Source organism: Anabrus simplex, chromosome 13, assembly GCF_040414725.1.
Source record: "Anabrus simplex isolate iqAnaSimp1 chromosome 13, ASM4041472v1, whole genome shotgun sequence".
In the NCBI taxonomy this organism is placed as follows: domain Eukaryota; kingdom Metazoa; phylum Arthropoda; class Insecta; order Orthoptera; family Tettigoniidae; genus Anabrus; species Anabrus simplex.
This window is the reverse complement of record NC_090277.1, coordinates 102853236-102868540: the sequence shown is the minus strand read 5'-3', so window position 1 is coordinate 102868540 and position 15305 is coordinate 102853236. Positions and strand designations below refer to the sequence as shown.

Genomic DNA, 15305 nt, shown 5'->3' with positions numbered 1-15305 from the left:
ACATTTAACGAGTTACAAACGAAAGCTACCAGTACTCTAAAAACATGCCCTCATGAGCAGAAAATGTGAGATAAGGCCATGAAAAAAAAAAGTATACGTGCGTCGGGAGGATGAAAATAACCTATATAATGGACGTTTTCACAGGGAGACATCATGAGCAGTGGAATTTCTTCGTTCAAATCGGCCTGACCAGGCGGAGACTTAATCTCGGTAATTTATATTGTATTCGTGTGGACATGAGACTGATCCAAATTCGAGTCCCCATCCCGAGGTGGCACAGGATTCTTTTATTTCTCCGGCACACCCCCAATGCAGGTGAGCTTCATGCACCCATTTAACCACATACCAGCCCTCCAGCCAATCTTACATTTCTGGCAGTACCGGGAATCGAACTTGGGCCCGTGGGGACGGCAGCTAATAGCGCTAACCGTTAACACTACGGAGGTGGACTGATAAAAGAAAATAATAACTTTCCGAGAGGTCATGGTCATTGGCTCGAACTAATTTTTTCAAAAGTATGGTCTCAAATCATATAAATGGTTACAAACAGATGCTGGACGAGCAGTGCAGCATCGGCAAGGACAGCCAACCCTGGTTATAGAGTTGTGCTAAGAACAGCTTTAGTGCAGTGGTTAAGTTTCGTTTCTGCTGCGAATTTACAATACCGTAACGCGATTTCCTTTTACCTCTCTCTTGTGTTTTAAATAATAAAGCAATTTCAATGATTGGTACTTATCACGTATTTACAGGGAGATAACTTGGAGCTCAGAGTGAAGCCCAAGGAGAAAAAGCCCAATGCTAGCCCTCTACCGTAGGGGGCGTGGTCGTATACAGGCGCGAGAACGATTGTTTTTTGAAAGCAAAACCTATAGCTCACAAAAGTAAATACGATGAACGCAAATTGTAATTGCGGGCATTTTCAGACATGAACATTATGACACAAAAAAGTAAAAGAGAAGCTATTATACTGTCGTGTTGCACAAATCGGAAAACCAAAAATATTCCTGAAATAACATTTCACAGCTAAGATTATAAGTATGGTTTATAATATGTAGTAAAGTATAATATATTACCTCCGTTGTTATTGTGCTAGTATTTCGGAATCCCAGAAGCACCGTCCACATTACGTAAGAATTTTTAGGTTAGACTTGCTTACCGCTTCTGAAATATGTATCCCGTTATCGGTGATGCAGTAGAAAAACCCACAGTATCGCCTGCCTGTCGTAAAGGGCGACTAAAAGGGCCCCAATGGGCTCTTAATTTGGGATTGTGGGTTGGCGACCATGGGACCCTTAGCTGAGTCCTGCATTGTTTTCACTTGCCAGGCTCCTTATTTATCCTATCCAACCACACTTTGTCAACTCTTGTTCTCTTCAGACCCCAAATGTATTATGCGTGGAGGCCTAGGGAGTCTCATTTTCATGTCCTTTGTGGCCCCAGTCTTCCTTTGGCGAATACCTTCATTTTTTGAAGTATTGAAGCCCTTCCACTTTCCCCCCCTCTAATTAGTGTAAATAGAGGATGGTTTACTTGATGGTTGTACTTCATATTAAAACAATAATCACCACCACCACCACTTTAAAATATGTAGTACAGTAAACAATGTTGCTACGCCCAGTTTGGTGATACATTGCACATTCCCTTCAAGCATTCAGACTGCAGTATATTGTTATTAATAGCCAGCCTACTCCTCGTTTTTACCAATATCTGGTGAAGATTTACATCATCTACTCAATTTATAGTACTGATATTCAACTAGAGAGAGAGTGGATTTAAACCTGCGAGAAGTGAGAAACTCTTCTGTAGAGCCTAGTAATAAATCATTAGTAGGTCTGTTGGCCAGAGAATTTTGTTACAGTTAATCGCAGTGTTATTTTGAAAATGATACACAAATGTGCAATTTGAAGTTTCCCTACTTCTGAGAAAATGTCAGTTTGTATATATCCACAATGTAAGAATTGCCACGTTTTGTTCTGCATGGTGGGTGTGGCCGCTGGCTTCAAGCGATAGCCACAGAGAGTGGAGTAGTGGGTAGCTCCCTGCATTCTCTACTCCCTGTTTATTTAAATCTTTTTACTTCTCACTGTCCTTTGAAACAAATGAACATCCAAAAATGACTCGTCCAGCAGCACTATTGATCAAGGATGAAACATTCCCCCTTACATTATAATACAAATAGATAGAAAATTTTATCTGAAACATCAACCGTAACATTCAACCATACCTCGATAATTTTCTATCGTAGTACGATTGGTGACACTTAAAACTCGACTCAACTATTTCCATTCTCTCTCTCCATATCCCCCTGTGGCTGTGGCGGTAGAATACACCCACAGTATATCCTGCTTGATGTAAGAGTTAAAGGTGGACCAAGGTCTTCCAACTTGGGGTGTGAATTGATGACCACAGTTCCCCTAGCTGAGTCAGGCATTGCTTCCATTTACTTGTGTCAGGCTCCCTGCTTTCATCTCTCTTGGTCAACTCTTATTCTTTTTTGACACTGATGGTATGAGGTCTGCAAGGCCTAAGGAGCATTTAATTGTCATGCATTTCACGGCCGTTTCCTTTTCCTTTTTTGCCGATACCTTCATTCTTCTCTCATTTTTCTTCTATTAATGTTAACAGAGGAGGATGCCCAGCTGTATTACCTCTTAAAACAAAAACCACCACCTCACCACTCACAAGGAACTACTGCTATGTGCTCCGCAGCAGACAAAAGCGAAGATCAATGTTGCACATGAGCGGTTTACTGTTCACCAGCCAGGACCTGACTTCATTATAAAAGTTTCTAACAATGTTATACATAAAGAACAGAGCTTGAAAACTTTCTTTCTCAACTTTCAATTTTAAAAAATGCATTCTTCAAAATCACTTTTACTTGGCTGAAAATTGAGTTTATCACCATAATATCCATTTATAGCATTAATTTGTAATAACAGAACCATCCTTAAAGGGTTGCTATTATGACGAGATGTAAAAGAAATTGGAAAAAGTGCTTAATCATTCTTTTTAATTTCATTGTGGTCAGGTGATGGAGGATGAAGGCATCGGCATAAGAAAGGGAAAGGCAAAGGCAAAGGAGGGCGTGAAAATGATAGCCTCCTTAGGCCTCGCAAGCGTAACACTGTTGGAGTCGGAAAGGAACAAGAATCGAACAAGGGAGATAATGCAGGAAATATGAAAGCAAGGAGCCTGATACACGTAAGTTGAAGCAACGCCAGACTCAGCTAGGAGACCCATGGTAGACAAGATGAAATTTCCTGTGTCCCCTTTCAGTCACCCCTTATGACAGGCAGGAAATATCGTGGATGTATTCTTCCGCCTCCACCCACATGAGAATAGCAACGATCCGGAATGCTGTGAGAAATGCCAGCACTCGAGGGGTTAAACAGCAAAGCATTCTTCCTTTGGAACGATTTGAATAGAGCATTGACACCACAACTCATCTAAAAATGAATTTTCTTTATCTTGTGATAAATGTATCTGATATCATCTTCATGCAGAAAAATTACAGAAATATGAACCGCATTACTCATACCCAGGGAAGAGCAGGATTTTAATATTACACTAAAAAATTAGGCATTTTGCATGTTATAAATCTCATTCCGTGTTGACAGTTATCACTTAAAAAAAAACAGTATATGATCCTCCCTTTCAATACAAAACAATCATCTATATTAGACGGGACGATATCTATACATGTTACGCCTAATCTAAACGCCATCCTCAGTAGATTTTCAATTATTACATTATACAAACAAATTAAAAATACTGATGAAGTGGAATTAAAATACAATGATCATTATTTGCAAAGTGAAAAAAAAAAAAAAAAAAAAGGCATTTTTGGACCATAATACACCCTAATATTTTGATGAAAATTTAGGAAAAAAATATAATTTCACTGTCAAAAATAATTTAATTTGTGTACAAACACAAATTACCAGTAGGTAGGACAACACTGTCACTGTTACAAATCACAAGTAGGCATTATCTTCCTGCTGCCCTATTACCATGTAATTTTGAGTGTTCTATAACTTGAATGGTATATAAAGAAACCTCTTCTGTACAACTGACATTGAGTATGGTAAATTATCACTACTGGAACTTGCTACTTGCTACTGATTACAAAGTGAAAGGTTTTTTTTTCGACCCTTCTTTGAAGGTTACCAATAACAGTAGTCAAGGTTGCAGCTCCTTGTGTTTGCCTGGTACGATAAGGAAGTGAATGAGCAAGGAGTTGCAAGCCGTCCTGTTAGGAAATCCCTGGCAACTCACATTCCTGTCAGACAAATACAGGTATACCATAGCTGCTGTTTCTTAAATGCAGTAACAAAAGGGATCAACTGCTGAGAGTACTGTAAGGAATATTTTGAGCACTGGTAAAGCAAATCATGTATACTCAATGTAAGTATGATAGACCTTTTGACAATACACACAGCCTTATTTTAGGCAGTATTTTTTGTAACAAAAAGCGAGTCTTATAGTCTGAAAAATGTGGTAAGCAAGCATGTAGTTTTACATTGGTTGATATCATAATCATAGCCATGGGACTTAAAGGTTTTTACATGAAATCTGAACCACAGGGACATGAATTTCAGTTCAAAAATCCCACATACATTGATGGGGATTCAAAATCATGACCGCCTTCGTGAACACCAGTGACTAGATCATTTGGGTATCACGATCCTCCTATAAAATTCAAAAGCCAAAGAATAATTTATCAATATAAAAAACTGAAACGAAAACAGACATCAGTAGTTCTTCACTCTGCATCTTGCCATTACCTTGGAAAACAGGAAGGCCAAAATGTGAATGATTACCTAAATTTACTGTACTAGTATACAACTCATGGCTAGACCTCATCACCAACAAGGAGGTATTCCATCATGCCAGGAAATGTGGGAAAGTAGCCTATTTCTGTCACAGCTGTCAAAAAGAGAAGTACAGCCTGATACAACTAATTGAAAAAGGGCACTTAGAAGAGTGGTGGTGGTGATTATTGCTATAAGAGGAAGATTTTTTTTCTGCATCACATCGACACAGATAGGTCTTATGGTGATAATGGGATAGGAAAGTGCCAAGAGTGGGAAGGAAGTGGCCGTAACCTTCATTAAGGTACAGCCCCAGCAGTTGCCTGGTGTGAAAATGGGAAAACGTGGAAAACTACCTTTAGGACTGCTGACGGTAAGGTTTGAAACCACTATCTCCCGAATGCAAACTCACAGGTGCGCGACCCTAACTGCACGGTCTACTCGCTTGGTTTAAGAGGAAGTACAACTAGGTGACCGTCCTCACTCTACAGAAATTGGAAAGGAAAACGGAAAGGGTCCGACACTTCAAAGAATGAAGCTATCAGTAAAGAAATTGGAAGGGCCACGAAGGGTGGGAGAATGAAACACACCCTAAGCCCCAAATCCCACAGCGCAAGACCCCCAATCAAGCGACTGCTGCTCAGCCCGAAGGCCTGCAGATTACAAGGTGTCGTGTGGTTGGCTTGACAAATCCTCTCAGCCATTCTTCTTGGCTTTCTAGACAGGGGTCGCTATCTCACCGTCAGAGAGCTCCTCAATTATAATCATCTAGGCTGAGTGCAACTCGAACCAGCCCTCATATCCAGGTAAAAATCCCTGATTTGGCTGGGAATAGAACCCAGGGCCTCCAGGTAAGAGGCAGACGCCCAGGTGTTACACATCTAATACCATCGGGGTCGGAAGATAACAAAAGTTAACTAGGAAAAATGAAAGTGAGAAGCCTGATTCAAGTAAAAGCAATGTCGTTAGACTCAGTCAGGGACTTCATGGTCACCAACCCACATCCGCATGTTAAAAGCCCCTAGGTCTCTTTTACGACAGGCAACGGATACTGTGGATGTATTCTACTGCCCCCCCCTCCACACTCTTCCAGGGGTGTGTTAGCTGTGGGTTTGGATCCCACTGGTGTCTGGTCGACCATCTTTGTACTGTACTGAACATAATAGGTTGAAAGAGTATTTCAAATTCTCTCTTCCAGTAATAAATGGTAGTAAAACAGGCTTTTTTTTTTTTCAATTTGCTTTAAGTCACACTGACACAGGTAGGTCTTATGGTGACAAAAGTATACGAAAGGGGTAGGTTAGGTTATACAAGTAGATGTACTTGTGGGAGCAGGCTGGTGAGTCAAAGAATACATCTCTCTTGTAAAAAGAATTTCACATAAGATTTGCATCATTTCAACTTTTTTATACAGTTTGCGTAGCAGATAGTAAAATTCTACCAGACATGGAGATTTTCTTGATATTTTGTGTTTTCGAATTTGTCCTCTCCTCTTTCTGTCATTCCCCCTTTCTACACAGACCCATTATTGTGTTTATCCTATTATCTTTCACTATTCCCATCTCACTAGACAAAATATGACTTGATCTGACACTTGTCTGTTGCTTCCTATTACTTATAAACTTAGGCAATAGAAACAATATGGATATCAATCAGCAACTTGAAGACTTAGTTCAAGAAAAAGCTTCCTTAATTTAACATAAAGCCTCAATGAACCACCTTCAAAATTCCAAGTAAATTCATGGCGTTCCAAATACAGCTACATTGCAGCATGGATGGTACCTTCTGAAAGCCTGTTTCACGTCATGAGGAAAATTGGTCAACATGGAAGGCATTAAATAGGCTGTGCACTGGAATTGGCAAATCATAGACCAACATGAGAAAGTAGGGATTCGCCTACAACTCAACAATAAGTGAATGTGCTGAAGAACAGACCATGAACCATCCCCTTGTCTGCAAGTTGGGCCCAACAACATTTTCTCTTTAGAACCTGACTGATGCCACCAAGGAAGCGTGCGAATTGGCTAGATATGGGTCACACTATATTAAAATTTTCATTGTGTAGGGTAGGCCCATGTGATATGGTATTACCTAGTCTCTAGAAATTTTGGATGCATTTTATTTTTGTATCTTTGATGTTATATGTCATGTTTCTTAACACGATTAAATAAATAAATAGAAACAGTGATGTACTACGAAACACCGGGCGAGCTGGCCATGCGGTTAGTGGTGCGCAGCTGTGAGCTTGCATCCGGGAATTAGTGGGTTCGATCCCGACTGTCAGCAGCCCCGAAGATGGTTTTCCATGGTTTCCCATTTTCACACCAGCCAAATGCTGGGGCTGTACCTTGAGGCCACGACCGCTTCCTTCCCATTCCTAGGACTTTCCCATCCCATTGTCACCATGTGTCGGCGCGAAGTAAAGCCAATTGTAAAAAACTAAAACAACAATTAATCCATAAGCATAATGACTTTCTGCAGAATTCCTGGATTTTGCTTTGCCCCAAGTTCTACCATAGTCACTCCACAGCCTTAGACTCCTAATTTCTGACTCAAAAGAATTAGCATCATATTCATTAGCAGACAAGCCACAAAAATAATAATTACTATGTTTCACACACAAGTACACAAACTTGATACTTAGGGTGTCTCCAATTAGAATTTTAAGCAACAAGTAATCAAATCACGTACTGTACAGTAAGAAAAATTGCTCTAACCCAACATGTGGAAGAGCTAAACAAAGCAACTCACCTCATCAGGAATATGGACATAACGAATGTTGCGAGCCTGAATGAAAAACATTTCAAAAGGATGCTCCTGACCTCGTCCATCGGTGAATACAGTGTCCGTCATTACAATATTCATGTACCTGAAAAAAATAATAAGAAGTTAACAATCTGCATGATAATCATAGACATTATTTTAATACCAAATATGTCTAACTTGTTAAGACTCAATCAAATTTCTTTTACAAGTGGCATTGCGTCACACCAACACATAGGTCTCATGGCGGCAATGGGATAGGAAAGGGCTAGGAGTGGGAAGGAAGTGGCTGTGGCCTTAATTAACCCGCGAGTGGTCGCACGTGAGATTTTCTCTCAGATTAAACTTCATTAAAATAAATATATCTTCTATAACTTTGCAGGGCGTAAGAGTGAAACAAATTACGGAAATGAGACGTAAAGGCTGCGTTATACATTGATATTTAGATATTTAGAAATTTCATGATCCGTATTGAAGTGGGATTACAATAATTGAAATTGATAGGGGTCCTCCTATTCAATACAAAGACGTTTATTAATGTGCATTAATCACATGTAGGCCTAGTTCATATGAGGTACTAGTTTCGGCACTAAACTTGTGCCATCAGCCAACGAGTCAAATCAGGCAAACACAATACAACTTTAAAACACACTGTAACACCTGCAAACCTACCATCTTCTGAATGCAAGCTCACAGCCTTGCAACCATAAATGCATGGCCAACTTGCTCTGTTCTTAAGTTTAAAAATAGAAAAGTTATACAGTAGGTTTGATAAGTAAGGTTGTTAATTCAGCTACATATATTATTCAGAAATGTATAGAATGAAGGTCTCAATCAGATCCTGGAATCCTAGCTAATTTAAATTATGCTAACAAGGGAACATCGGCAATGGTTAAGTCGTTGATCGCGATGAAACTTGGAAAACAAATTGAGGTACACGTAAAAACTATGTCGGCATCAATTTTGGGTGCAAACATTCATTAGAGCATTAACTACAGGGCCTAAAATTTGTGACATTTCAAATTCCGCACGATCAGCGATGAATACCTGCTGGCCAATGCTAAGCCGGCACACTGCGTGCTTGGAGACATGCCTCTGCACCTCCTCCCCTCCTTCTTGTTCTCCACCGCACGTTTCCCTTCTCCCCGTGTCTGCCCGTCTTCTTAGCTGTCGAAGAGAACTGGTGCCCCCGAGAGGCCTCGTGCAGGTCTTTTTTTCTGGTAGACAGCCTATTAGGCCTATTATATCTGTGAAGATGAGGGCCCTAGCTAGGATGATTTCTAATATTGAAAACGCCACACACACCCAGCCCCCGAGCCACTGGAATTAACCCGGGACCCTCTGAACCGAAAGCCGGTAAGCTGATCATTCAGCCAACGATTCGGACATAAAATGATTGACAATGTTTATTAAAGTAAGGCCAAAATAAAAAGTCTGAAGATAACACATTTTAGTTTTGAGGTCTTCTAACACAAAGTATCATTTAAATAAGCATAATGATTTCCTTGGCAGTTTAATATGACATTAAACTGACAGTTAGTTGACATTTAATTACAAGTAACAGTGTCAGATATGTAGCTCAGATCCTTCCAACAGAAGAGGCCACCATAGCTCAATGGTAGAGCATTCGACGCAAAGTCGGAAGACAAATTAATTACTGAAATTCTTACTTAATGGGTCCTATCTAGACTTAAATAGTAAGGGAATACATCCAAATACATGGCAAGATTTGATGTAACGTGTATACCTAACCTCATCCTGGTAAAACTACCAAACTTAACAAGAGACCTCTAAAATTCGAAAACAGTCAGGGAGCGATCAAACACTTGCCAACATTCTGACATTGCTTCCAGGCTATAGCAAAAAATAGTTTCAAATATATTTTAAAATCTGCAAGTTAACTTTAAAGCGACAAATTAATCAAATAGAATAGAACATTAACATACCCATCGACTTGATCTATTTTCCCAGTAACAAAAGATTCGTTACGAAGATCTACTGTGGTATACTTTCCGCATAGTCCGTTAACTAAACAAACTAAATTATTGAAGAAAAGGTACTTTTCCCGAGCATTCGCACAATACATTATCCCGAAAAACACCGCCACAGTAACGTCAAAGATGATTTAACGCAAACCAACTGCAGCCATGATTTTGTGCTTGCAAACAACTGAACAACATATAATCTCTTTGGAAGGAACGTCTATCCATTTTATCTAACATTCGAACTATATCGGCCGTCGTGTATTGCAAAAGACCCATGGACAATAAAACTTATACCAAACATCATGTCGGAAAATTCTGTGAAAATCAACGACAGTTTTGGACAGTCTGAATGGTTAAATCAGACTAATTTTTGTATTATTAGAAAGGGCACCCGAATGGGCATTAGGGTTTACAATATTCACTTATCGACATGGTTCTCTTGTTGCAAGTCTTGATGTGATACCTGTCACACTGTTTGCCACATAAAAAGCAAATACAGTTAACATCTGGATTATGAAAAGACTTCGTTGACTGTGCATATCTTGTGGTGAAAACCATGAATGGAAAGACGTGTTATGATATGTCTTTGATCTTGATTTTCTTTGGTCCAGTTTCTCACCAACATGGCATCTGAGGTATAGAAGTCGGGGTCGATTTCCTTTTTCTTTTCTTCCCTTCTGCGTAGGAGTTCATTGTAAGCTCCAGTAGATGGCAGATGGAGCCTCATTCTGAGGTCCTGAATGTAAAAAGTTTCTTTGGCCAGTTCATATACTAGACGTGATGGGGCCGATTTTCCAACTCGTAGAGTACATTTAAGAAAGCGTGCTTTTACTTTCTCTATCCTTTCGAGATCAGACTAATGGAGTACTGCAAGGTGATCCACTCAGCCCATTTGCTCTTCAATATTCTTACTCACGATATGGCACTGGCATCGAACAAGAGGACTAAACTCCTTAGATGAATGGATATAAACGAACGAACAACAGATGAATCGAGACAAAACGGAGCTAGTAATTTTCAGGGAAGCAGGAAGACTAGCCTCGAACGATGACACCTTCTGCAAAGTTTTACCGCTTAAAAAGAAGAACATGTACGGTACAGATATTTAGGAATTACAATACATATGACTGCAAAATAGTACACCTCAGAAAAAAAGACTGATCGCGTCAGTTAAAGCAATTAACGACATTTAAAATCTACAGCTTCTCTCCCTAGAAACTGCCTTGAAGTTGTTCGAGACCAAAATACTACCCACGTTAACATACGGAATAGAGATAATGTGGGAACACCTGACTGCAAAACAACTGGAAGATATCGAGGCTCTAAAAGCCAGATTCTTGAAAAGAACTATGGGCTTATCAAAATACACGCCGTCTCGACTAGTTTATGTTATGGCAAAGAAACATTTTTGTTGGAAGATCTAACTTCAAGCCACTTGTTACCAAAGACACCTGCAATGAAGACGGCTCTGCGGAACAGACGGGAGAAGGAAGATCAAATATGGGAAGACGTCCATACAACAGAAGCAGTGATGACTGCCAAATGGAGACAAGCAAACCAGAAATTACGACATGTGGTGACCAGGATGGCGGTGCACGGGTTTCATACCAAATTGTGTATAAATAAGAAGTATCACATCCCCTGCAGTGCTTATGTGTGTGTGAACTTTGTACTGAACGCTGTGAATGCTACCACATTCTAAGTTGTAAATTACGATCAAAAAGTATCTGTGAATATTCGAGTTTGTAATACGATTCTTTTTGTGCACTTAATGAAATAGATGTATAGAAGTGTATAGCGTTGAACCCATAGTGTTGAACCAAATACACTATTATAGACAATACTGGGCAGTCGACACTTCCGTATTCTCCCGTACTAAACTGAGACAGTAGCGGTGTTTAGGGGCCCCCAATTTATGGAGAAAAGTATATTTTATTTCAGCCACCTGATTTTTAAAAGTTCCGGCAGACTGAAGAACTCAGTAAATGTCTCTGTGCAGTTCTATCTAGTGTCTGTTACTTTCTTAAAGTGTGTAAGCAAATACTAAATTGTATTTTAATTGTGTAATCACGCCGAACTTCTATTTAATTGTATCACATGTCTAATTAATGTACCTTTGATGAACGTTTTATTGTACAGTACTATTGTTACCGAACTAAAGTTGGTCGAATCAAATACAGTAGAGACAATTCGCGACACTTACGGATTTAGCCTTGTTAAAATGGGAGACAATTCGACGGTGGCGCTCCTAGTAACTTGACCTGAAAAGTCGCGCTAAATTCAAATATCAATGGAAATGCATATACGAAAATGGATAAATAAATTACGTCTAGAAAGAAAGTATTATTGAGATATTAACTTCGAAGTTGCTAAAGCAATTCTGGATAAATGAATGAAGAATTATTTAAAAGGTTATTATTTAAAGACTGAAATTAGACATATAAAAAAGATGTGAAATGGACTAATGTGAAATGGCTTGATCTTTCATTAATGCATTACTTTTTTGCTTTAGCATTCCTGCCTGAACTTTTACGGTTAGAATTGTCTTTTTTTCTCATTTAAAAGCATTGTATCATCACATTAAGACACTTGCGTCAATAAAAATATCGGCACATTCCTTACACACGATGCAATGAATTAACATTTAAAAGCTGGACAATTTTCCTCTTAACATGAAGCCTACTAACAGAAAGAAAATCTATAAAATCCCAGCTTTAATGTGAGAAGAGGGATAAGAGAAAGAAAAGTGTGAAAATGTTGTCGATAGTGATGCTTTGAGGAATATTTACGTACAATTAGGGTAAAAATGTAACACCCTTGGCTGTATAGTCGAGGATTTCTAAAGTCGCTGGCCTGGAAATGATCTAAACAGATCTTATAATTCTTATATATGCGTAACATCCCTTCTTTCTTGTACACCTTATCCAAATCACTTCTGTGACATTTTAAAACCCACATACCACACCTACAACAACACATCGGTATTGAAGGTTAACTGCTGCACTATAGAATAAAATATGCATATTATATTTTAAGCCAGTTAAAATATGGGTCGAGCAGGTCAGAAGATTATGAAGTACAATAAAAACCTCTTTGTCACTGGAAGAATATATATGCAAACACAATATTACTTACATTTTCTTGTCACGAGGAAAACTGAAGAAAGACTGCATATTCTTCTCTAATTCATAGTTACTGCAGCCAAACACAGCACATACCTTTCCCCCCATGTTGAGAGAAGATATCAAGGAATGACACACACTACTATTTAATTATGTCAACTCACTCAAAACGCATAAATAACACCAAAAATTTCACACACAAATATACGTGCTCTTATGTCAGAATCAGTAGTTCTCAGGTCTACCCGCTAGAGAGAGCTCTAATAGCTATCCCTCGATATCTCGCTGAGTGTCGCATATTGTCTCTACTGTATTTGATTAAAACTGTACGTCTCTATCGAAATTCGCTCAGAGAGGATAAAAAAACTTACCATTTTGTAGATTTTTCAATTTTGTTGCCCTCCCTTTTCCCTCGCTATAGCTCTAGATCCGTGCACTTTTTGTTGTTTTGCCCAAACCCCCCTACCCCTTGCAACTCCCAATCGCCACTATTGAATTGAGAGAAATTTTGACAGTGGCGCACTTAGGGACCCGACCTTAAACATCAGGCGGCAAGATTGAAACTACAAATGTTGTATGTCAAAAGTGATACCGGTAGATATAATGAAAATGAAAACCTACAACTTGTTTTCCAGTCATTGACCGGGTCAGGGATGCAATGAATGAAACATATATAGACTGTTATTACAATGGGGTCGCCACTCCCAAGGTGATTTATTAATGAGTGATAAATGCTATGAAATGATATTTGTGAGAGTTGCTGGAATGAAAGATGACAGGGAAAACTGGAGTACCCGGAGAAAAACCTGTCCCGCCTCCGCTTTGTCCAGCACAAATCTCACAAGGAATGAGAAGGATTTGAACCGTTAGATATAATGACACTAAATAATTATTTTTGCTTTGTTCTACTACGAAAGTTGAATATTTATACTGATAGAAAAAATGAAAATCAGTAATAATAATAATAATAATAATAATAATAATAATAATAATAATAATAATAATAATAATAATAATGGGGCATGGCATCTATATAGGCTTAATGTTGACCTAATGGGGGTAAAATGAATGGCGAAGATGTTATAAACACCAAGCCAGGGGAATCAACAGTATGAGCGGGTTGATTCAGGAAACTGAACCGGGGCCATCGAACCAAAGGCAAACGTTCTATCCATTTAGCCACAAAGCCGGACTTTCATTTGCCAAACCTTAGGCTACCATCTTCACTGATCAGGAGTTGAGCATTGGCAGTAGCAGAGGCCGGGGCAGTAGCCTGTAAAGCAGCCTTGACAACACAGCAGGCTTCTCTGTTGGCTACTGGCTGCAGCTCAAAACGCTGAAGGCTTGACTTTCACTAAACCAACCATCGAAAATAGGTAACTTAACTCTAGTGGTAGCTCATGACAATCCTAGCATACACCACTGATAAAAATAGGAATTATAGATGTATATAGGCAAATTTAGGTTCTAACATCAATTCAGGCATTTTTAGGCACTATATGACTAAAGCCATGCGTGGACACACAAAATATTATCCGCATCTGCGTACTGGCATGGCTACCCGCATCTGCGAATGATTATCTGCTGATATTGTAAATAATGAACTCCATTATATTACACCACCCAAGGTATTGAAACATAGATCTGGTAACATAATACAGTACAATAGGCCTGGTACCTGTCACAAGAACCCCTAGAGTCACAGGTTAATGAGGGATTTCTCTTGCGACAACTACGGACGTATTGACTTTTGTTCCTTCCTTCCATTAATTGCAAGCAGGAGCCAGTTAAGCTTAGGTCAGATTTACGGCTTTGTGTCTCAAGGCTATTTTATATCATCATTCTCCCATATCAATGACAAGGGTCACCCAACCACAAGCAAAAGTTTAACTGAGTGAAAACCATTAAACCTCATTATTAAGAAATTATTATCCACACTGCCATACATTTTGCATCTGCCATGACATTAACTTTGCACATAAAAATCCTTAATACTGTATTTATTAAATGAGAGGAATATTAGGATACATATATTTACAAGAAGTAATGATATTAAGTACAGGAACTTGCAAGAAGTTTTCAGCATCTCAAATTATATTTCCTCGACTTTATTTTTTGAAGAAGTCTGTGACTTTCTTCTGAACACTCCCAGAGACAAACGAATATTCAAGGCAGACAACAACCACTGCACTTGAATTTAACACGAATTTAATTCAAAACTGCCTTTACATTTTAAAAAAGTAGTATTTTACCGAGTAACTTAAATTCAACATTTATCCGCATCATGATAGAACGCGTCTTCCGGAACGTACAGGGTAGCTTTCCGCACTTTAACTCACTTCAGTGTGTCCAGTGTGCTTCATATTTGCTAGATTCGAGTGAAATCGTAATTCTTTTGTATTCAGCATTTTAAGGAACGTCACAATATCATGTAGTAGGCAATGTGCCAAGAAGCAGAATCCGCTAACACTGGCGATGCCGACAGTTGGCGATAAAATGCGGCTCATATAATCAATTTGTACGCACCGAACGATATTGTCAATGCCGATGAAACTGTATTGTTTCTTTTAATGCCGAGCCCAAATGGACTTATGATTTTAAAGGAGAGAAGTGTCGGCCGGGAA

General features: G+C 39.1%; 1 protein-coding gene across 1 annotated transcript in view; it reads right to left on the bottom strand.

Moving 5' to 3' along the window:
* The window catches only part of Lsm10 (U7 small nuclear RNA associated Lsm10), a 36675-nt gene extending 26951 nt beyond the window's left edge, over positions 1-9724 (bottom strand). Inside the window, exons 1-2 of the mRNA XM_067157239.2 lie at positions 9521-9724; positions 7563-7680 (exon numbers count right to left, since the gene is read on the bottom strand). Coding sequence (XP_067013340.2) covers positions 7563-7680; positions 9521-9660 — 258 coding nt within the window. The 5' untranslated portion in view covers positions 9661-9724. The remainder of the gene's footprint in view (positions 1-7562; positions 7681-9520) is intronic.
* Positions 9725-15305: the final 5581 nt, after the last annotated feature.